At 39.5% G+C, this 24,557-nt stretch overlaps 1 protein-coding gene across 3 annotated transcripts in view; it reads left to right on the forward strand.

Moving 5' to 3' along the window:
* Positions 1–24,557, forward strand: part of LOC137274163 (cGMP-dependent 3',5'-cyclic phosphodiesterase-like) — a 103,180-nt gene that overhangs the window by 22,770 nt on the left and 55,853 nt on the right. For 2 of the 3 annotated variants that reach the window (XM_067807199.1, XM_067807198.1), the window contains exons 1-2: positions 14,827–15,095; positions 24,420–24,509. In XM_067807199.1, coding sequence (XP_067663300.1) covers positions 14,943–15,095; positions 24,420–24,509 — 243 coding nt within the window. In that variant the 5' untranslated portion in view covers positions 14,827–14,942. Of the gene's footprint in view, positions 1–14,826; positions 15,096–24,419; positions 24,510–24,557 lie in introns of those variants that run through there. The other variant, XM_067807200.1, reaches the window with a different exon arrangement.

Raw genomic sequence — 24,557 nt, forward strand, 5'->3', positions numbered from 1 at the left:
ACAAACTGGGAGCCGGATGTCCGCCATTGTTGATCAGATTATTGAGTCCCCGAATCCGTGTTGGAAATGGGTCAAGTTATTATGAACGTGTGATTGATATAGTAGCGTAACGATGACATATCGTGTGTTATTGATTTTTTTTTGCTCTACGTACGGTGCTCCTGCTGAATTGCTAAATTATATAATCTGAAATAGTCTGACGTCATAACAGTGATCATTAGGCATTAGAAACCTCATGCACATAAAAGGGCAGTGAAATCGTTCTCATGATAATTACATCTGCATTTTCTTCAGCATTTACAGACAATGACGAGTGCTCCGTGCTTGATTACTGTGTGTGACTCGACCCAAGATAATTAATAGACTTCTAATGCTTGGTGAAATACTCATATAACACGCAACCTGTGTGTCAACTAACGTCATTCTTAACCTTTATGTTTTTAAGGACTGCGTAATCGTGATATTTGTACAAAATCATTTCAAGAGTGAAATCTCCAATCCTGATTCATATTATACAGAGCTGTGAATTTGAATACCCCTTTTCTTTGGTGCTATTAACGCGAATACCCATAAATAACTGTTCCATTGCTTCATATCTGCACATCACAGTACTTAAATTCATAACGTATTTGTGAGGGGTTCAAGTACACCCAGATATAAAATCCAAATAGAATCCACGTCTGGTTGGTCGTTATGAACGACTTCATTTCGTGTGACTTTGAAATGTCGAGGTTTCAAGACAATATAGCGTTCTCTTAAGATTACCCCGCATACACTGCCCCGAATCCTAAACTCCAATTTGCAGTTATTAAGACATCTCGAGCAGAGTCATACGCTTTCAAGTAGCACAGCTATTTCTCCTAGGAATCGATACCTTCCCATCAGTCGCTAACAGTTCGATCATCACTTCTAATCAGCGTTTGCATGTGGTATGTCTGCTTCATCGCATGTACTCCATTTCTCATTATGCCTAATTTACGTTGATTTCATCTCCCTTTTAGAAAAATATCAGGGCGCTGGCCCCCATCTTGCCAGGGCTATGTCAGGCGCGAGACGTGAATGACCTCCTTTGGGGAACACGCGTCGTTGTATCAAGTCACAAATGTCCATTGCTTCTAGCTACTTGTTTCAGAACCATGTAGGTCAATTTCAAGTTGTTCCACGGTGGCGCTGTCATTAACTCTTTTTTCCATGTGTAGACAGTTACATTTAGTGGTTCCACGAAGCGCGTAGAATTGAATGAATTGCAGTTTTATCGTCTGCTTTGAGTAGGATAGCATCAAGTGTATCCTAGACGTTGTAATGAGCATTTTGTGTTGGTTTTCGGTGGGCGCGTCTCCTATGTTACCTGCTGCTGTAACAACGATTAGGCAGGAATGCACTGAAATGTTCATGGTGTTTCGGGGCATGTTTCAGAACAGAGTACAATAACAGGACAATAATGTATAGCTCATCTGTGCAAGAATATACATACATATTCCCTCCAGCTTCATCAATTCCGTCGGCCTTGTGTGCATTTCATGGAATGTCTCTTTCGGTACAAGTGTTGTCTGATGTGGCCATACATCGATCTGTGTGTATGCAAGTCTAGTATATTTCAGACGAGACAGATAGCAATCAGCACTTAGATAGGCTCTGTCTTGCGTGTCAGTCAGTAGCCTATTACGGGAGCGTCGATATTTCCTTTTACTTTGACAGCAATGGTTGGCTAAAATAAAATACGTCCAGCCATAGACACAACCACTTGCGTGTGATGTTCATTTCGATTTGGTAGGTATGGTTCTTTGTTTCTCAGTCTCCTGTTTGATGTTGTTCATTATTAACTGCAACCTACCCTTTAACCATTTGCAACATGAATATGCTCAAGGCCGTCCAAGCCGAACACCCAACTGGTTAGGTTAAGACACGTTACAGTTTATTTTGGCTGGTGGTCTGCTTCTGAGGTGGGCACAGGGGTGTTGGGGAAATGGTCGATCTGCCTCTCCGTCAGTGTATGTAAGTGTGATGTGATGTAGTCTGGAGGTAGTGTGTGATGCAGAGGGTGGAGGTAGTGTGTGATGCAGAGCGTGGAGGTAGTATGTGATGGAGAGTGTGGAGGTAGTGTGTGATGCAGAGTGTGGAGGCAGTGTGTGATGCAGAGGGTGGAGGCAGTGTGTGATGGAGAGTGTGGAGGTAGTGTGTGATGCAGAGTGTGGAGGTAGTGTGTGATGCAGAGAGTGGGGGTAGTGTGTGATGCAGAGTGTGGAGGCAGTCTGTGATGCAGCATGTGTGGAGGTAGGGAGTGATGTAGAGTGTGGAGGTAGTGTGTGGAGGTAGTGTGTGATGCAGAGAGTGGGAGTAGTGTGTGATGCAGAGAGTGGGGGTAGTGTGTGATGCAGAGTGTGGAGGCAGTCTGTGATGCAGCATGTGTGGAGGTAGGGGGTGATGTAGAGCGTCGAGGTAGTGTGCGGTGTGTATACGTAGAGTGTGATGTAGTGTGTGGAGATAGCATGTGATGGAGAATGTGGAGGTAGTGTCTGATGTAGAGTGTGGAGGTAGTGTGTGGTCTAGAGCGTGGAGGTAGTGTGTGATGTAGTGTGTGCAGGCAGTGTGTGATGTAGAGAGTGGAGGCTGTGTTTGATGCAGAGAGCGGAGGCAGTGTGTGTTGTAGTGTGTGGAGGTAGTGTGTGGAGGTAGTGTGTGGAGGTAGTGTGTGTGTTAACCCGCGGGTTGTTAGAATTACATCTTGGCACGGTGGACGCACTGTAAATAAATCTTCAGAAAGTCACATCTATCGATCGGTGGTACCAAATCCGTGATGCGATCGCGGAGGCGCCTGATAAACTAATTGGCCAGCGCAGACTATGTGATTTATTGTCTAACCAGTCATTTAACACACTTAAGGTCACCAATCCCAACTGCATGCATGTGTTTTATTTACTCGGATATTAGACGAAGGCAACGCTCTCCCAAAGTTATTGGCAAGAGAGATATTGCCAGCTTGGGAAGGGTTGGGTCCATGACATTTTGTAGCGTTCATTTGGAACGCAAGTCTACAACTCTAGGGCTTGAGGATAGATAGTCGGACGCAAACACGGCCGGGATTGTTTGGGCACTGAATTAGAGTGAATGACTCGAGTCTGTATAGGGAGTTATCTGTATAACTAGATCTCTGCGCCGCTGATGACTTCAAAAGCTCGGGTTTTATTGAAAATCAATGAGATCGTCAGAACACTTCACGATTAAGACACACTTAATTCTTTTGACAGACGATTTTGACCTAAATTAACACCTTTCCTGAACATAAGTTGTTTCCCGCGGTGTCCCCATGTACAGGAACAGCTCACTGTCATGTGAAATCTAACTTAAATATCATTACTGACGCAAACATTCAAAGGATTTTCGCTATCATGGGTTTTGCATAGTCTGCACAGGATGGCCATATAACTAGAGTTAAGTATTGAACGCTATACTGGCGTCCATACACGCTTTATATATATATAAACGTAATATATATATATATATATATATATATATATATATATATATATATATATATATATATATATATATATACCAGGCTGTGGAATGGTCCACTGACATTCACCTTTGTCTAGACAAACCTTCCGTGCATTCGCAGCAGTCAGATTTCACTGTGTTCTCCAGAGAAAGGGACCATGAAATATCATGGTTGGAGATGTGTGGGGGCTACAGGGGAAGATATACAAGGGCTGCTGGGTTGCTTCACCAAGACCTCCCAGTTCTCCACTTCCCGAAGAGATAATGCAACCCACGAGACCTTCATTATAACATCCATTACGTCATAGCACATTAATGCGCCCACCAGGGACTGGTTTCCATTGATTTGCTTGGAATTACAAAGGACAAACTCGCAAACCGAGTGAAACTACACTTATTGGAGAAATTTCGCTGGTTTAAGTTGACATTTTCAGTGTTCGATTTTTATGCGGTGTGTGTGTCTGACATATTGAACTGAGTTTCACACTGGCGCAATTGAGTTAATTGATTCCAACGTCAGAGCTATTGATGTCTTTCCTTGGTCATACATCACACAAAACACGCTACACTGTTTTTGATGTGGAATTCTTTACTCGCAATTGATAAAACGACGAGAGCGAGATAGGTCATTGGAATATATTTCAGCTGAAAATGGCGTAAGTGGTAGATAACTGTAGACAACTTATTGCTGTGTTTTATCCATTTTTGTGTCTCTGCATGTTTCACACGCCGCTTTTCAATTTACAGACCAAGACTATGTTCCAGGTGGTCACTATGTATGCGTTTGCACCTGTAGGTGCGATGGGGTAGCCTTGCGGTTAAAGTTTTCGTTCGTCACGCCAAAGATTCAGGTTCTACTGTCCATGTGGGTAAAATGTATAAAGCCCATTTGATATTGCTGGAATGTTGGTAAAAGCGGCGTGAACCTAAACTCACTCACTCACTCACTTTTAACCACCATTACGTACACCTTAGTACCTTCGGGTGGTCAGAAAGGGTCTAGTATCATGTCCCGGAACCGTCAGACCGGGTCTAGCGTCACATCTCGGAACGGTCAGTTCGGGGCTAGCGTCATGTCTTGTAATGGTCAGACCAGGTCCAACGTCTCGTCTCAGAACGGTCAGACAAGGTCAGATGTCATGTTCCTGAAGCTGCAGACTACATCCTTCAATGTCATTCGGATAACAGTCAGGGTGTTTCAAGATTCACCCTTGTCGCCTGGAAGGCAATTCGTATTTAATATAATGAATAATACCACAATCTGACCACTCTTATTGTTTATCGTTTTGGCAATGAAGGATTGGGCAAATCGTCCTCCATCTTTCAAAATGGCGACATAGATGGCACCAGAAAGGGATGTCATACTTCTATAAAAACCTTGTACCCCAGAGACAGATCGCTCTCCGACCCAGCCTATTCTGGAGATGGCATACAGCGCAGCCATTCAGCATAGTAAATGTCCAAGATGACATTATCATTGTGTAAAGAGCCACATGGGAGCGTGAACAAGACAATAATGGGGCTCTCCAAGCTTCTAGCTGGTCCGAGTTAAACTCAAGCTGGTGATTCGAGCACGTTGTTCCTGACTTCTGATCGATGGGCTGACACGACTGCTGGTCCACAGCTCTTGGAAGACAGCAGTGGAAAACGCAGAAAATTGAGTCAAATTATGCGAAGTGTTGCACTTGTCAGAGTATTTCATTTCTCTACCTTGGTAGCCCGTAAAGTAAACGAATGATGATCGGCAACGAGCCACAGTTATCTAATTGTGAACCTAATCTTAACTGCACATCAGATGAATACTCATCGTGTTTTTTCTCAGTATCAAATACAAACAAGCAAAAAATTGTTAATCCTTGAGATGTATGTGTTTGTGTGGCCCGGGACACAATTTGATCAACCAGTAAAAGAGACAAAACCTAAAAGCAATATCCATTATGTCAAATGATGAGCATATCGATTAAGGCACGAAAAAAGGGTGTTCTCGAAAAGGTGAGCGTGTCCAGCCCACTGGTTTGCTAGTGTAAACGCATGCAGAGGCGAGGCAAGTAACAGCGTGAACAATCTCGGGAACATACGTCAGTTAGCAAATTACATCGTTTTATCTTCTTAATGCCTACCTGTATGTTTATCGAAAGTTTTGCAGAGACCTTTAATGTTCTGCAGAAGACAGATAAAACAACTTCTGAGCAAGAGTGACCTTCATTCCAGTCTTCGACGACAAACATGCTCCAGTGAAGGTCAATGGTCATAAAATGTACACTACAACATAAAGGCGGAATCTGACGTCACACAGTTTTGTTGAGGATTTTCATCGCCCCAAATTTTCATACGTGGTGTTATCTCTTACGTCACAACAGTGTCACATGACCAAAACCTCTCGTGTTTACGTCCGAAACCAGTCAAATCAAGGTCATCATGCAATGCAGAGAGCACCCATGGAGAACAACCTGTTTCTATACATAACGATCAGTCGCAGTGAAATTCTGGGTGAAGCCAGAGACCATGTAATAGATATAGTCTCTGGTGAAGCCATGACTGACTCGCATCAAACATGTCAACAGAACCAGTTGTGTTTCACAGTTTCATATTTGCAACTGGATAATCAATTCTGTGTGTGAAAACGAAATGAACAACGGAAATAGAGGAATGACTCAAAACGTCCCTGTGTGGGAAGTGTTACTGCATGATAACAGCTTCGTCACGTCATGGCGCAGTGTTCACAGAGAAGCAAGTCGACGATCCCACCATTGTAAGCCTTAATGAATGAAGTACCACGTTCTGTAGCTGTGACATGGAGCCATGGAAGGATCCGAGTTGATCGCAGCTGATTCAACGGTTGGGTCTTGGTCGTAGCAGAGGAAATTATCTCTCTTGATGGACACTTTCAAACAGGATTTATGCAAACTTGGGAGTCGCAAAGAATGGGTCAGGAAATAAACGTTTTGATTGAAGGCAAAGAAAGACTTGGGTATTTGGGTTGAGGTTTAGCCACTGTAGGGTGATTAGACTGTGGCGGAAGATTCCCGTGTACATTTAGTGTGGATGTGTAGGGATTATACATAGGTGCATCTCGTGAGATAGTTAAGGATCAAAGCTAGCTGATCTAGATGTACGTACGAGGATATCCAGATTATCTGCTTTCTGTCGTTTTTCACTGCAAGGAAACATTTCATGAGATTTGCTACATATGCTCTTCCATACAAGTAACAAGGATGAGAGACTCTGTGTTCATGTGAGGAGACACTGAGAGCAATATGAAGGCAGACGGAGCCTGGGCACGTTGGCAGACAGCCATCCTCCAAATTACACAGGCCAACTTAATACAGCTTCTTTGACGAACAGCAATGCCGGGCCATGATCCGACAAACAATTTGGTCCGTGGAGATCAGTGCTTTCTTTGAAAGGTGTGCAGGTTGAAAATCTATTAGGTCTAGTGTATTGATTATTTTCGGTTGCATGTATCAAAGCAAGGACTTTGGGCAAGATTCATTTCCATTTACGACTGTTTTCAGCGGTAAATCCTTATTCGCTTTTATTCAATCAAGTTTCACCGGCTGGAAACTGCGCAGAGGAAGTAATTTGACATCAGAGAAGCTATCGCGGAGTTCTTCCTCTCCACAGAAACAATCCTACACTAATTATTGGGGTGTACTTTTACGACAACAGGTCTCACAACACATTTATAAATGGATTTGTGTAACTGTGTTTTCCGTGAGAGAGAATCATTGAAATATTGCCACGTTTCATTTTACGACAACAATAAACCGTCTAATGTTGGAGGATACACTTACTTGAGGAGCGTGACACAAATACCTTTGAGGACCAGTTTCCCTTTTCCACAATCACAATCTCTGTATTTTCCTGGACAGGTGCAATAAATGAACTTCCTCCTGTCTTCCGCTTTAATGAATACCGGAAGCACATTTCACATCTAAATTAAGGAATCGACGTTCATTGCTCTAATCCACGACACCATTTGGCTGTCAATACAGTATCCTCCTCTATATAATACGGCATGGACATAATGTACCAGGATTTAATCCAGTCATCCACCGATTGAACTTTTTTTCAGTTCCCATCTGAGAACAAGCATCTGCCAGCGCCTATTGTAGAATGGTATATTGCATCTAGAGCCGCCGAGAAAATGCCACTGTACACAAAGCAAGTTTAATTACGAAGCCGTTTAATGGAAGAGGTATTGGCAGAATCCTTTTGGATTAAATATTCAATTAAACTTTCCATCGGCAGTCATAGTAGATCGTGTTTTCTAAACTTAATTCTTTCGGATATGTCTGACGGCCTGCCTCATAGTTCGTAACTACTAGAGTCTAAGTGGAGATCAACGTCAACGTCACCCTGACTGACGGGACCCACTCTCGCACAAGTACACAGTCGTGCAAAGTGTATTCGGACACTTGACGAAAAGGGGGTTAAATAAGTGGTACCATAAATAATTTTCCTGAATTTAATTTTCGTAAGATCCAAGTCAAATTTGGCACATTTTTAGGAATCATCATACCTTCAATAATATAATTTCTTTTTAATTCTTTGATGCTTTTTTATTGAATGACAAAAATGTAATCAACATATTACAGTGCCGTCAACTTCATTAATATGGCATACAATATGGGATTGTGCAGTCTAGAACCATACGTTAGTTGAAAAAATTGAACTGAAATTATGTGCTCTTTTCAGAGATGATTTCGAATTTCCCTGTCAAAGTTTACAAAAGTCCATCCTAAACTCATTTCCTGAAAATTATTTATGCTACACCTAAATAGCATATTAGTCTATGGAAATTACGTCAAGGGTCCGAATACGTTTTGCCTGGGCTTGTAAGTGCCTCCACTTTCACGCAATGACGTCGCTTGTAAACACTGAAGCATTTGTTGAGAACACAATCTGTCGCTCTGGTGGAAGAGTTCATATAATCAGACACTCTATTCCTAACATAGCCCCATTAACGTCATGACCTTGGGGACGTCTCAGATGTCGCCCCTGTAACTGGACAAATTCTAACCGACCGCCCAGCCGCCCATCAAGATAATATTGCCGGAACATATCGTGGTATGTTTGAACCAGCACAAACCTATACATATGGCCTTTTGAAGTCCTGAGGACTCCAGGTTGTGTCATTTGTGAAGAAACAGCCTCACGTCGTGAAACTTTACGTAAAAGAGAATTGTCTCTGTTTGATGATGGAATAAAGCTTAGTTAAAGATAGCCTCGGGGTGAATAGTATCTTGTCTCTTTAATTCTTCCTTGGTAATCGATACGACCAAAGTGTATCAGACTTCTGTGCAAGCAGAAAATCTGACGTTATCACGCCGCAGAGGGCGTTCATTCTGGCATCAACGGGATGTTTGTCTTACATTTCTTGTGACGGATCTATCGAAATAAGTCTAATATTTGAGCATGAAAGTAGTTTGGAAATATATGCGTTTATTCTGTGAAAATTACACATTCCCTCTTATGTCCTTTCTTTGACAGCTCGTGTAACGATATCCTTTAATCCAATCTCGACCAGTTTTCTTAAAGTAAATAGACTTTTCACATCCGAATTATTTTGAGAGACTCCATGTTAACCCTTCCATTCAAACTAAAGCACAGGGGCAACCAGGTTATTTTTACATGGATTATCACCAGGGTTTATTACATGGGCTGTCACCAGGTTATATTTCATGGATCGTCACAGGTTTTTTTACATGGATCGTTACAAGTTATATTACATGGATCGTCACCAGATTATACCACATGGATCGTCACCGGGTTATATTACATGGATCGTTACAAGTTATATTACATGGATCGTCACCGGGTTATATTACATGGATCGTCACCAGATTATACCACATGGATCGTCAACGGGTTATATTTCATGGATCGTCACAGGTTTTTTTACATGGATCGTTACAAGTTATATTACATGGATCGTCACCAAGTTATATTACATGGATCGTTACAAGTTATATTACATGGATCGTCACCGGGTTATATTACATGGATCGTCACCGGGTTATATTACATGGATCGTCACCGGGTTATATTACATGGATCGTCACCAGATTATACCACATGGATCGTCAACGGGTTATATTTCATGGATCGTCACAGGTTTTTTTACATGGATCGTTACAAGTTATATTACATGGATCGTCACCGGGTTATATTACATGGATCGTCACCAGATTATACCACATGGATCGTCAACGGGTTATATTTCATGGATCGTCACAGGTTTTTTTACATGGATCGTTACAAGTTATATTACATGGATCGTCACCAAGTTATATTACATGGATCGTTACAAGTTATATTACATGGATCGTCACCGGGTTATATTACATGGATCGTCACCGGGTTATATTACATGGATCGTCACCAGATTATACCACATGGATCGTCACCGGGTTATATTACATGGATCGTTACAAGTTATATTACATGGGTCGTCACCGGGTTATATTACATGGATTGTCACGGGTTATATTACACGGGTTGTCACCACGTTATCATGGTTTGTCACGGATTATATGGCATGCATCGTCATCAAGTGATGTTACATGAATCGTCACCAGGTTATATTACAAGAATCGTCACCTACTGTAAAACTACTGTAAAACCCAGGTAGATCGACCCGAATCTCCCAAATTCTAGTTCTTCCAGTCAGAAGCTGACAGCTGCAGTGTGATTAGTCATAAAACTTATTAAAGTCAAAGTTTGAAACCAATCATTGAGGACGAATCAGTAATATACATACACTCAGTACAGGTCAGGCGGAAACCGAAACTACTTTCACTCGTCCGGGTTGGTTCCTTTTATCCCGATGCGGAAGACCCTGAATAATTCCGTCTTTGCCTGTACATAAATCTTCATTTACTGAGGTATTATGCCCTTAAAGAGATCGGCCTTTCAGAACGAATAGGTTGATGTATCCGTGCACCTTTGTAGCGCGACACAGAGGTAGGGGGATACAATTACACTGTCTCGGGGGAGCTGTACGCGTTAATCACATATAATGGCAGTTTGACCACGTTCCTTCAGCTGATCAGGTCGATTTCGCAGATAAATTAAATACCACGTTTATTGGCTCGTAACGGCCAACTCTTGCAGGCAAAGCTGAACGCTGTTTTTAGTTTTCTATTGCTTATATGAAGAAGGTTATGTCTTTGATTGTGCGGCCTCGAATATGAATGACGTTTCTACACATACATTGCTGTTGTTATTTGTGGGTACAAAGATGGACATGTTCTGGTTTGCTCAGGTTAATGAATAAACAAGTGTTTGATACATATCAAAGGTACAGACTCACTAGTCTAAATGTAGCCACTTGTTTCAGTCGTCTTTTCTAAACAAGATTTCGCAAAATTATTCGATACTCTATAAAGACACTGTTTACACATGACCTGATGTATTGTAAAACAAATTCTTAACGTCGAAAAGGTTCTAGTCATGAGTTCAGTAAAAGATGAAACTCATTGAAAATTGGCGAATTCTTAAATCTTTAAACGAAAACGCAGCTGATCACATGCAGGATATTTGCACATCCTTTTCAGCAATCAACGTGCATTTATTTATTTATTTATTTATTTATTTATTTATTTATTTATTTATTTATTTATTTATTTATTTGTTTGTTTGTTTGTTTGTTTGTTTGTTTGTTTGTTTGTTTGTTTGTGTGTTTGTGTGTTTGTTTGTTTGTTTGTTTGTTTGAGAGGGGTAGGGGTAAGTAGGGGTAATTATTGATCAAGTAAACTGTCAAAAAAGGTTGTGTTAAAGGTAGAGATTATTTTTTACTCAAATATTTAGGTTCATTGCTTAACTTAAAACGGTTTGGGCTTGCAACTATAGGAATATCCAGTTTCGAGACAATTGTGTACATGAACGACGGTCGATTCTCACTGGCTATTTGAAGGTGAAGAATTGGAGCATGGCTACTACCCCGACCGTCTATAGTATATAAGCACGCATGTGACCTATGAGTCTTTCTCCAGTAGGCAGTGTGTCTACGTTGCGTTTATTACCCGTCATTGTTTTGTGAGGTAGTACACTGACGCACGCGTTCCTGATAAGATACGAGAACTGTTCCGATAGAGTGGCTATATACCTTGACGTAACACGCAGTAACAGACACCACCTGTCGTTGTGTGAATGATTATAGGTGTGAGTGAGTTAAGTATTACGCCGCTTTTTAGCAACATTCCAGCAATATCACTGCGGGGGACACCAGAAAATGGGCTTCACTCATTGTACCCATGTGGGGTATCGAACCCAGGTCTTCGGCGTGACGAGCGAACGCTTTAACCACTAAGCTACCCCACCGTTCATAATGTTTTATTTTCTGAAATGTGACTTCTGTAACTTCTAGACTAGTTGTTAGACTAACAACATCGCAATTCTGTAGGGAAAATGCCTCTTATATTTTCCTCATTGTGAGGTAGAAAGGTAAAGAGAACAACTTCAGTCTGTGTACAAGTATATGTATGTCACGCATTTCACTTGAATTGAAGAGCTTTACATCAGCAGTAACCTTCGCGTACACACGTACCACTTGTTTACCATTACTATTTAATCTCCTCGGCATTATATAAAAACTCAATAACACCATCTTGTATGTACGTCAATACCCACTCTACTGGCGTCATTTGCGTACGACAAGTTGAGTCCGCTGGAAATGCCCCTCTCTATTAATAGCCCTGACATCAGATTACCTAAAACAGTCCTCGATACGGGCAGAGCTCTAGGATCCGACATCTGGATAGCTTCCTCCACTTACATCCTTCCATTGCCGTTCAGAATATTTCATCCCTACAAACACTCTGCTATTTTATGTCAGTAACTAGCGTGAAGTCGTATTTCCGTGAGCTAAACGTGTCGTTACACAATGTATAACAGTACAGTGGACTCTGTATATTCCGACATCTGAATTATCCGACATCTGTACATTCCGATTTCTGACACCATTTTCTGGTCCCAATGGCACTATCAATTTGGACAATACGTCATCATCGCCCCAATGTTGCTGAAAAAGGCCAGTGAACCTGTCAATGGCCAGTTGACAACTAACACCCTGTTACTGGTAATCTCTTTGCCCCAGCATTTGCCAATTGGGAGTTACTTGTCAGTAAGAGAATGCTTGAGCCTTTGTTTTTACAAGCGGTTTTTAAGTTTCAACGACAATTTCAAAATGGCTAGATGTAAAACCTTCCCGGCACTGGAGTCAAACATGAAGAAACGCCAATCAACAATGGAGGACATTTTTTTGTGATAGCACTACATGTACAATGTACGTGTATAAATATTTTACACTGAAGATAATAAATCCATCGATATACACGTACATACATACAGAATTTCTTTTCTTTTCCCTTTATTTACCAAGAACATAAATGCCGGATTGTACAGTGTCCACTGTATTTAGTGCTAAATCCAAGGACTATATTCCGATACGGTATCAGCTGTGGCACAGCCCGAGGGTTGTATTGTGCAAGGTTTAGCCTTTCTTGAGTAGCTATTAAATAGGCCCAGAATTAAGGAGCTTTAAATCCTCCACTTAGCACAAGCCACTTTTGTCATCCTAACACCACGGTATAAAGACGGATGCATTTGCCGCGCAGTGATAGTGCGCACCCCACCCAGTAGTCAACACACGTCACATACAGCATTACCATCCCCAGTAGGCCGGGAAAACCCAACTGTGTGTTACAGTCTCGGATTACTGACATAGTTTCATGGAGCAATTATCATGATTGCCTCGCATGGCCAGAGATGTGTCGTGAGAGATTAGTTACTGACATCACGAATTATTCAAACAGAATTGTAACACGAACAATCACATTTCATTGAAATATCTGACTGACCTACAAAACAATTTGCCGGAACATGTAGACAGATTGTATCCTTAAGGTCTTAATTATAAGGAACACCTTCTCCAGCCCACTATGCCTCTTCAAAAAAGATGGGTGTTCAATCAAGGATCAAACTGAACCGACCACCCTCACCCCACCCCTCCTCAAATCAAAACGCGGTATTCGTCCCTGCACATCATATCACGACACACGCTAACACACGCAGCAGTTAATTATGCTCGGTCACAAAATGCATTTGCTGATCTACATACTATGTTTCTAATTGCTAGATCATACAGCAATGCGAAATGCCATAGGCTGTATGTAGAGTCCCTTGCTCCATGTTTATCACCGTCCTCAGCTGAAGCACGACGTTCCTTCATCGTCAGTTTGTTGTTTTCCATTAATCCAACGGTGTGTGTCTTTGTGGGGACATTGACTAAAAACTGCTTACAGCATTGTACTCGTAAAACAAGAGTTGTGGTTGTTCATTGCGTTATAACATCTCGTGTAACGATTAGCATTCACACCAGCTCACGATACACTGACCACTTGTACCCTTTTGTATTATATTTCTTCCCTTGACCTCGCCCGGATTTCACGGCCCAGTTGGCCAGGGGCATTAGCTGTGAGGCTGACCAAACAGTTTCTGCGCCATCTCAGCGCCGACCTTCCAGACAACTTGAAACCATCACACGCCCTACGGTACGGTAATTTACGTAGCATGGGAATCCTTCCACGCCAAAAATTCCCGCAACACGGCCATGAAATTATCAGTGTTGTTGTAAGCAATGAAATGTTTAAACAGTTTAGGCGATAGATGAGTGTTACGTAAGAAATGTTTAAAACAGAATTACAGTTTATAACGTATGGTAACACGATACTCAAACAACAGCTGTCTGTAAAATGCATTACATGCAGCCTCTTTGTTATGTAAATCTGGTAGAGATTCCACGGAGTCCTCCAAAATTTGAAGAAGAGTAACATCTAGGGATATTATGGAAAGCACATCCAAACAAGGACCGCATATTTTCACTAGATAATTGGCTGTGTTCAAAACTGAATAAATAAATAAAAAGGTGCAACCCATGCAAGCGGGATCAAGACCAATGACAAGAAAAAAAACAGAACTTATGAACTTATGAAATGCCATATTCGTGGAGATGCAGGTGCAGGGTGGAGGGGTGGGGTCACTTACTTTGTTCATTAACTTTAGCGGGGGGTGGGGGTGGAGGTCATTCACATTATACATGCTTCTCCACAAAATCATCATTGCCCCCCCCCCCCCCCCCCCCCCCCCCCCCCCTTAGCAATAAATTAGGAACATGCCCATAGGTTGGTTTGTGTATTGAGAGAGTGTTGGTGATTATTCTAACCCAACCAATACCGCACAGGGCAGATTAACAGTGCTCTCAACGGGGTCGTGTTGGCCCCCGGGTAGGCGATTAGAGTAATCTCCCCCTGGCCGCTAGATGGCACTTCAAGCACTTGCAGACGGCTTGCGGGATGTCACAGTTCGAATGCTTTGACAGATCCCATGATTACTGGAAATTGCGGTTGATTACTGAATGAAGCTGACACTTTTTGTTCATAATGGTGATTGTAATTACACACGCACTGGCCTCTGCATACTTGTTCAGTAAGGATCCGGATAAATTTATGAAGAACAAAAGTCAAGAATCGGAGTCTAGTAAACCAGATGCTAAAGCAGTTCCCTCTGAATGCACTGGCAATGTTTACATACAGGTTTGTGCGCATTTTAACCGCCACGTGTGTTTCTGTGTGTTGGTATTTGTTAGTTATTCAATGCAGACTTCTCTCTGTAGCCTGTCACAGTCGACAAGGAATGTTAGAGAGCGATCGATAAGTTTAATGGTTCTAAATTGAAGACTGCAACTGGCGACATGCCTGCAGTAGCCTTAGAATATCAGAAACACCACGCTCATCACAGACACAGGAATGGTCATCGGTATCTGATTTATAATTAGTAATCCAGACATTATCATTTTTATGCTTACATTCTACATTTGGGAGTTATTTTCATATCTTTGTATCATGCATTACTTCAGTATTAGCTTGAACCTGGATTAAGTGATCCATCAGAGAGTATGAAAAACTGTTTCATTTAAATATTATTGAAACAAAATCTAAATTTAAATGTTACTGAAGCAAATTCTCAGATTTAATTGATCTAATTAAAATGTTATAGCCTTGCGTCAGTACATTTTGCTTGAAGGGTAAACGTATGTGAAACATGTTAGGCATTTTTAATACAACTTAATATGTATTAAGAAAATTTATTTACATTACATGGCCCTTTTTATGCCATGCAATCTACTATCAGTGTTCAAGAATATCGTCTGACCCTTTGAAAAAGATTCACCAACAGTCAAAGAGAAGTCACCAACCCAGTGGCTGACTGAATATTTCACAATGACTTTGTCTGAAGTTTGATATTTGTGGCATGTGACACTTGTTTGCTGTTTATAAATCTTATGTTACTGAAATTTCAATGCCGATTATAAGAAATGTTAAATCAGAAATGTATGTTAAATTTTATTCTATGGGTCCTGTGAATTTTCTGTAGGTCAGACAGACACCTGAAACTTACAGGACCCAAAGTCCTGTCACTTTGAACACTATTCGTGAACACTGCTACTATGTGTGTGCAAAAGTATACCTGCCATGTGTACTATGCATGTCCGTTATTCCTATTTAGATAGGTGTCTGAAACGTTCACATTCCTGGTTTACATGATTATTGTCAAACGTTTATTTTGGGTACCAAAGTCATGTATGACTAACATGATGCCAGTTATCTCCTGATGTGTAGCATTTGTGTAAGGTGCAGTTGCTTTGCCATATGTGCTCCAGGTCCAAGACTTAGACTGCTAGCCTAGAGAGCAGTAAATTGTGGACATAGTTAAGCAACTCTGCAGCCGATCATTTTTGTGGACCTTTGGATCTGATCTTTATTCCTGTTCATGTGTTCATATTCTATGACATATTTTAGTTTGGGACAATTCAGCAACATAAAGCAAATAACTACCAGGGTTAAGGAAATATGTGGGACAGTTAAGGTAATTCCATGGTGCCCCTAGCTGCAGAGATCATATTAGGTTGTAACAGTAATAGTCTGTCATAAGATTTGTCTGTCATATATCTTAGGCATTGTTTATTTGTTACTACGTGTGTACTTGTATAAATAGCATATTTTTATTTGTAAAGTGCAGATATCCATGCTATTTAAGCATGCTCAGAGCTCACAAATGGAGGTGAGATTAAAGGAAAGTGGTATAAGACAAAGGCTGTCTTGAACAAGTGTGCTTTTAGGTTGGATTTGAAGTTATGAAGGTCACAACAGTCTCTGAGGTTTTGTGAGAGACAGTTCCAGGCTATTGGTCCTGAATGGACAAAGGACCTGTTTCCGTACATCACTGTCTTTACTTTGGGAACAAAAAGCAACTTCTTATCCTGTGAACGAAGTGTTTGGGAAGGCATGTACACCGTTAGGAGTTTGGATAGATAAGAAGGTGCACTTCCAGTGAGACAGCGGAAACAAGGCATAAGAGTTTATGAACTAGATCCGGAACTCAACTGGAGGTTGAATTTTCATGAAATATGCCCAGGGGTACAGAAATTGGAAAAGCATGTCGTAGGGAGCTGATGTGCTATTTATACGATATATATCACAAAACGTCATGAATTGTTTTACCCAATATACCAGGTCCCAGAAAAGGATATTGTGATACATGTCGTTTCAAGTATGTATTGTAGCACTGCTCTAGTGAAATTCAAGTTCAAAGATAGATCACAAGTATTTTCTTGATTACACAATTGATGTTCAAAGGAGACATCAAAACATCTATACTATGAGAGTGTTTTCTGAAGTATTTAGAGAAGATCTATTTCTTTCCTTATATATTTGACAAAATATATTGACAGAATTGATATGTGCTCACATCCCTATTAGCTTGTGGCCCGTTACAGTTCAAATGTGAGGAGGCAAATCTGCAGTACTAAATCTACTAGTTTATCTAGTGTGAGCAGGTACTAAGTTTTGTGAAAGTCATTCAGAACTGTTGTGGTTTTGTTTAAATTTTGAAAAAGCTGCCCAATAACATGTGTATTGATGGTAAGATTGTAGAAATTATGAATTTCATACGAGATTATGTGTCTATACTGAAAACAAGAAAAGATGTTTGCACCTCAGTTTTTGAGGCTGTAGGGTTGTTGTTTTCACAATGATGTAAACAAAAATAGTGGTGCTTGTGACCATATTAATGTCTACTATCATGAAATTAATGTTTATGCAACATCGATATTGGTGTTTGCATACAGTGACATCAATGTCAGTAAGATATAGCTCATCTAAGGCTCCTGTATTATTGCCAAAGCTTTCTCTTGCAGTTGTTGATGACAACTGGTTCATGTCAGAAAAAATGAACATACATACATGTACGCTGATATACAAACAGTTGTCACTGTCATGGTGTCAGCAAATGGAGGTATTCACTGACTGATCAGTATTCTGTGGTTGTGCAGATCAGTTTCTGTTCATCAACATCTTCCTACGACTGCTCAGTGAAAACATGCTACCAAATTACTGTTTGTAGTGGCTCCACCTTCTGCTGCTCAGCTTTTATGACATTAGCCTATTACAATCAAAGTAGCTTTCTGTGTTTTGTATGAACTCAATGACCAAATCAAATGAGACCTTAGCGGCCTAACCTTTTATCACTGTTTAACACAAGTGATTTGGTGCTATTGGGGCCTGTATTGCAGCCTTTCAGTAACAGCCAGACAGTATGATTTTCTATCCATTATATGTATGTAGAATTATTATGTTTCATCCAAACTTTGTTGCTGGATATGGAAACTAAAAAGTTCAAACTCAAGTTTTCCTGTTAGTTGATACCTGTGCTATTTCATCATGTTCAACACTTCATGTTATTGCAGAGTACTTAACTGTGATGTATTGTATCTATGAACCTTCCTAATGATACCCTTCCAGTACACCTGATCCATGTAATTATTTAAAATCTGGGATGTTGTCATGACAACAAAGTAGTTCAGCCTTCTTATGTTCTGATTCTGAAAGAAATCTTCGACAAAGTCACTGCAGTAACAACGACCAATTAGAGAAGATCTATAACACATTAGCTTTGTTACAAACATTGATCAAAAGCATAAAGTAATCGATCTGGTTTTAATTATTTCTGTGAGAGGAGTCATTGAGTAATAACTGTTCCGTTTATTTTGTAAAAACTAATTAAACACTTTCATATGTTGAATGTGTGGGATTTTTATATAAACAGCTTCCATGATATTGGCGCTGTGTTCATCAGTAGTGCTTGTACCTCACAGGGTCCAAGGGCCCTTGGTGTTTTTTTTTTTAATGGGACCTTTTACAAAACATGTTTTAACATACAGATTATATGTGCCCCTTCTATAATTTATTGTTACACCTACAGATCATGTAGACCGTGTCATATTATACTTCAACACACATTGACACAATACCTGACAGTGCAAACACATTAAGCATAATGATTGGAAGGAAGGTGAAGAATTTCAATACAATTAATAGTTTGGGTTTGGACTAAACATGCTGAAGGCAAACACTTGTGATTAACTGTAATTGAGCTGTTTCCAGCCAGGAATGGTAGACAAAAGTTATTGACATCCTTTTCTTATAATGCTAATGCACATGCTGATAACATTTTTTCTGTGTTACTATGGTTTCATAGGAATTGCATCACGGAAATATGCACTGAAACCTCTGATGTTTTAACACTACATTACAACTGGAATTTGATTGGTGCAAGTGAGTCCTCGTCACAGGTTGCCCCTGGTGCTAGTAGGATAACATCTCTTGAATTGAGCCCTGCATATTCTCTTGAAAATATTAAGACGATGCAATTGTTATCTATTTTTTTCGTTACAACATGTAGCATGTGCCCTGTACTTTGAAAAAATGTGCAAATCAAAGTAAATAAAAAAAATGTTTCATTTTGATATACAAACAGATACATGATACAAATAACAGTCCACAGATATTCTTGGTGTCATCACAGATTTTCATTGGTCAATTTGTTTTATTTTCATTGCTGTTGCCCTTTACACCGAACAAAATTAGTTTCTGAAAATTGTCCAGACTGGGTATTCTATATTTCTTGCCATGGTAGTAAACATTTACAAGAGTGTCAGTGTATTGTTTGTGTCCAGATTTGATCTGAAATATTCTGTGATATGTTGTAGACAATTTGTATGTCACATTTTGGAATACTAGTCAGAGTAGATGGTTCTATTTATAGTATCTTCTTATATTTGGAAAATGATATCTGTTGAATTCTTTGTTTGTATAGCAGCACTAGCATCAGTATGGTATGTTGTTGCAGAACAAATGTCATAGTACTATTGATCTCATGACCATTCAACATATAGTTGTCCATTTGTCTGTCTGTCAACGCATCAGCTGCTACTTACTTGTGCTTGCTTTTCAAGATAAGAATAACTATTCAAACATTTTGCTTTTCATCAGGACATACATTCATGTGTTGCTGCTCATGTTATAGCTGCATGTTGTCAGTCTATCACTCTGTGTTTACTTTCATATTGACATAGATTACACTGCTCTCATCGTTATCATTTCCCATGGCTATTCAATTATCAGCTCCTTACTATTAAAAGATATGCCACTGATAGTAGCTATGTTCACATACTTCCTGAAGCTATTGAACTTAAAGTCATTTTGAGTGATTCAACCAGGGTAACTGCAGGCATATGGTCAGGAATACTCTCAAACAAGTGAACATACATGCTCACATAACTATGACCTTAGGCAATCCATTTGTCTGTTGGAATTATGTGTACCATAATCATGTCAGTCTGTAAGTTTATTATAGAATATTAGTTACATGGTGCTCATTGATCTCAATAACATAGCCATAACACGTCCTGTGACAGCAAAATGTAAGTAATTGCTAAGTTTATCAACACAGAGTGTTTACCCGGTTATGGATTGGTATGAGATCTATGCAAAAGAAGTAAATCATTAATACATTGCGAACAATGCAGTTTCTGGAGTAATGGTAGTACTGTAAGGGGCCTTGGTAAAATGACACAAGTTACAGCAGTGAATGGCATGAATATTTTCTGTTTTGCATGTCTCGCTTAGATAAACAACAAACTTTTCAAAGTAAAAATCTCTCTCTTAAAAATATTCGTTAATACTGGATTCATCAAAGTGACAAATTTTTCAACAAAATTTTGAACATCATCAAAGCTGAACTCATATACATCAAAACAGAACAAGAATCACTGAAATAGGAAAATAAACCTGCAACAATATTCGCAAAAACAAAACAAACACTCTATAATGGAAAATCAATCATTTGAAATGGAAACAAGACTCATGTATCAGCTAGAAAGAGTGCCTGAGAATGTTCGAAGAGTGTACAAAACGGCATTCATAGCAGCCAGAGATGGCGGTCATAGCAACCAGAAAAGGCATAAATATCTTCAAAGATGATAGTGTGAGGAGACTCCGAGGCTTTGGTCAATAATGCTTTCCGTCACTATCAGTCTAATCTTGAAAATATGATATTGGCATGCAGCATATCAACCCCGTATTATAGTAAGCTTCAAACCTATGTTCATGCTTCTCAGTGTCAGGCTTGTAAGTCTGCACAGCGTTGTCCCTGCCATTTTTCGTTTTTCATGCTCGATGATCGTTCTTGGGTGCTCTTGTAGCTGAAAATTAATCATCACAACCACCTTTTCATTTATTGCATCACAACCAAACATTTGATACAAGGAAGTACATAGTTCTAGGTCAAGCCTCAGATGGAGGTGAAACTGAGAGATTCACATGGTCATGTTTGCCTACTGTGTATTTAACATTGTTTTCAAATTGCCCAGATGATGGGGTCATTACCTAAAGTAGGGCCCCCTTTCAAAGTAATTTCATACTCGATCTGCAGTTAATGCGCCATGTACACAGTAAAACACACACACTAACACACACACACGCACACGCATGCACACACACACACAGACACAGTAATTTCTAAAGATATTTGTTATTATGTGTTAGAACATTGCATAAGAAATGGGGGGAAAAGCAGTGTCCTTGTACTTTAAATCTGGATGGAATGGTTTCCGGTGAAACAGTTTAGCAGAACATGTATACCGTAAAAGAACTTTCCCAACATGTGTTAGTAGTGTTATGTAGGTGTTGCTAATTACTTACAATTAAAATGATAAGTCATCTCAAAAATGCTCAGCCCTCTGGGTGCCAAGTTACTTTTCTTTCAAGTTTTAAAGATTTAAGACATAAGAAATAAATATTCAGGTTGTGCAAGAACTGCACTCAAACAGCACTAGGTCATGCTCCAACTACATAATTGTGCAGGAATGTACAATATTCAATTTAGAATATGGTGATATTATGATATTATTGTCCTAGATTGTCCTAGATTTTGTTACGTTTAAAAAAAAAAACAGGAGCGAACATTTGGGATGTGATAACATGCATCAATCATGTCAGCAATCCTGGGTCCCGTTTCACAAAACTCTCTTAAGCCTAAGATCTCGTAAGTTTTGTCGTAGCCATTGTGCCTCCTATACTGAAACACAGGAGCTACGGATGCTACGAGAAAAGTTACGAGATCTTAGGCTTACGAGAGTTTTGTGAAACGCGGCCCAGACCACCTGATCCCATTAGTTACCTCTTAGTCTTATAATACGCTTTGGTTGCTGAAGACCAATTATAGCCCCCATCTTCACAGGTGTACATAAATGAAGGAGGCCATGTGGAAATTGATGGTCTATTGATTATGTAAATGAGTAATTATGTTCCCACATTTACCTGGGAGTGTACATTCATTCTAACTACTGTCTCACTTTTATGGATGGGTCCGTATCAAATATAATGAATTACTGAAAATTTATCACCTTTTGTTTAATGTCATCTGCATTATTTTATGTTTTTAGCGTAGTCCCAAAAAGATTCATTGTATTACTGATTGATATGTCACGTCATCTTCATTGTTAGTATGAAAAATAAAAGATACAAATCTTTATTGCAGTATAAATGTCAAGCCCATTACTAATGTATTGCAGATGAGTGTGAAGTTGCAAATTATTATGTAATACTAATAAGCATCTCATAACAGTTTCACAATAAAGTAATTGTGATTTGCTTAGCAGTATCAGTTTGTTTTGCAGAATAACTAACATATAGACAGTAAATTGTTAGTCATAGAATTTAACTATCTAATGTTGATGTGAAATACTTATGGTGAAGATGAATAATTAACATCTCTAAAGAAATTTCAAATTGTATTTATCATTTCCCGATTGAACCAGGCTGATATATTTCTTAAATAATGTTATGTTTCTTAACACCAGTCTGCAATATTCCAGGTACACATATATGACAATAATGTGTATACAATCAAGTCTGGACCAGACAATCCAGTGATAAACACCAAGATCTTAAGCTTTGGTGTACACAATGAGGTACACCTATGAAGTCAGCAAGTCTGACAGATTGCTTTAGTCACCTGTAATGATAAACATGGAAGATCGATTCTAAATCAGATCTTTACTTGTCATAATTGATGGCTTTATAGAATTGACCCTAAGAGCACAAGAGGAAGAAGCTCCGACATGCCTGCCTCTGTTTTAATGTTCACGCTGGAGACCCAGGTTCGATTCCCCTCATGGGTACAATGTGCGAAGCCCATTTTCTGGTGTCCCCTGCCGTGATATTGCTGGAATATTGCTAAGAGTGGAGTGAAACGTCACCTTAACTCTTTGACCACTCTTCAAACTCTTGTTGACATGATATCTCATGAACTGTTGTACCCAATGTCTTCAAATTCGGCGACAACCTACATTTAGGGATTACACAGACATCAGTTGATTGGGGTGACCTTGATCTTATTTCCAAAGTGACCACGACACTTTGTTCTTTTTCATACTCATGTTTACGCAATATCTCACAAAAATTTGCAATTAATGTGTTCAGGTTTATGGAGGTACCAGTAATTTCACACATCTTCTGTGACCAGAAAGTCAAAAGTAGTGAATATATTATCAATATTAGTCTTCTTTAGCAGCTGGGAACATTGCCACATTAGTGTTATGCTTGAAATAAGCAGGGGACCCTCAAAGTTTACATCAATTTTCCACATTATTTTCACAATAAGAGTTGAAATGATACATCATTTACCAAACCGAAATATACAACAAAGTAAAAGTTGCAGGTAAATGTAGACACTAGTATCATGTTACTCTATTATTATTATTATTACAACAACTCTTTTCACACTTCAGTGCTGTATATTTTAAGCATATATTTTGAAAAGGGACTCCTGCAACAGAGACCATGGTCTCTGCTGAAACTTAACATTATGTGCTGTCACTTCTAATACAACTTCCACAGGGTATTTGCATTGCTTCAGTCAAGTGAAAGTTTATGATGCCTATATTGTGTGGATTTCATTGCTTATAAATCTTTAACATTAGTGATAATATGTTTGTGAAAATGGTGTCTATGAATTCAAAATGTTTGCAGCCCATGTAGACTATCTACACAATTTTGCCACTTCTGCAAAATATGTTCTGTAACGCTGCTCGAATATTAGTTCAATTTCTAAATTGCTCTAATCTTCAAAGGTTTATGTTAAGGTTTAGCTAATATATTCCAAATGAATTCACCAGTCACCATTGTTTTCATGCTTTGTTAAAAACAAATTTGAACTAGCAGCTGTTGCCTGTATGTTGTACAAAAGTATTGGTGTATGGACCGAAACTTGAATAACAGAAAACTGCTCACAACAGCTTCCTGATGCAGGAATGAGAAGGAAACATGACTGGATGTGTATGGTCAAAGTCGCTACAATTTCTACAATCTTACATAATATCATGTGATTATACACCTGCATTCAACAGTTTTCAGTGAGACTTCATTAGTTTTATCAGTTGGGATCCTTAACTGTACATTATGTCGATGGTTTATTTCATCTGTTATTGTTGACAATGATTCCATGTTTGTTTATAGGAAGCATTCCTACCCTTGCTGGAAGCCAAAACAGTAGCAGAACTTAGAACAGCAATAAGAAAAGCCCTGACATTCATTCTTCCTCAGGTGGTAAGTACACTTGATGTCAGTTGCTATGCTTGTATGTAGCAAGTCATA

The sequence above is a fragment of the Haliotis asinina genome, chromosome 2 (genome assembly GCF_037392515.1).
Source record: "Haliotis asinina isolate JCU_RB_2024 chromosome 2, JCU_Hal_asi_v2, whole genome shotgun sequence".
NCBI classification, from domain to species: domain Eukaryota; kingdom Metazoa; phylum Mollusca; class Gastropoda; order Lepetellida; family Haliotidae; genus Haliotis; species Haliotis asinina.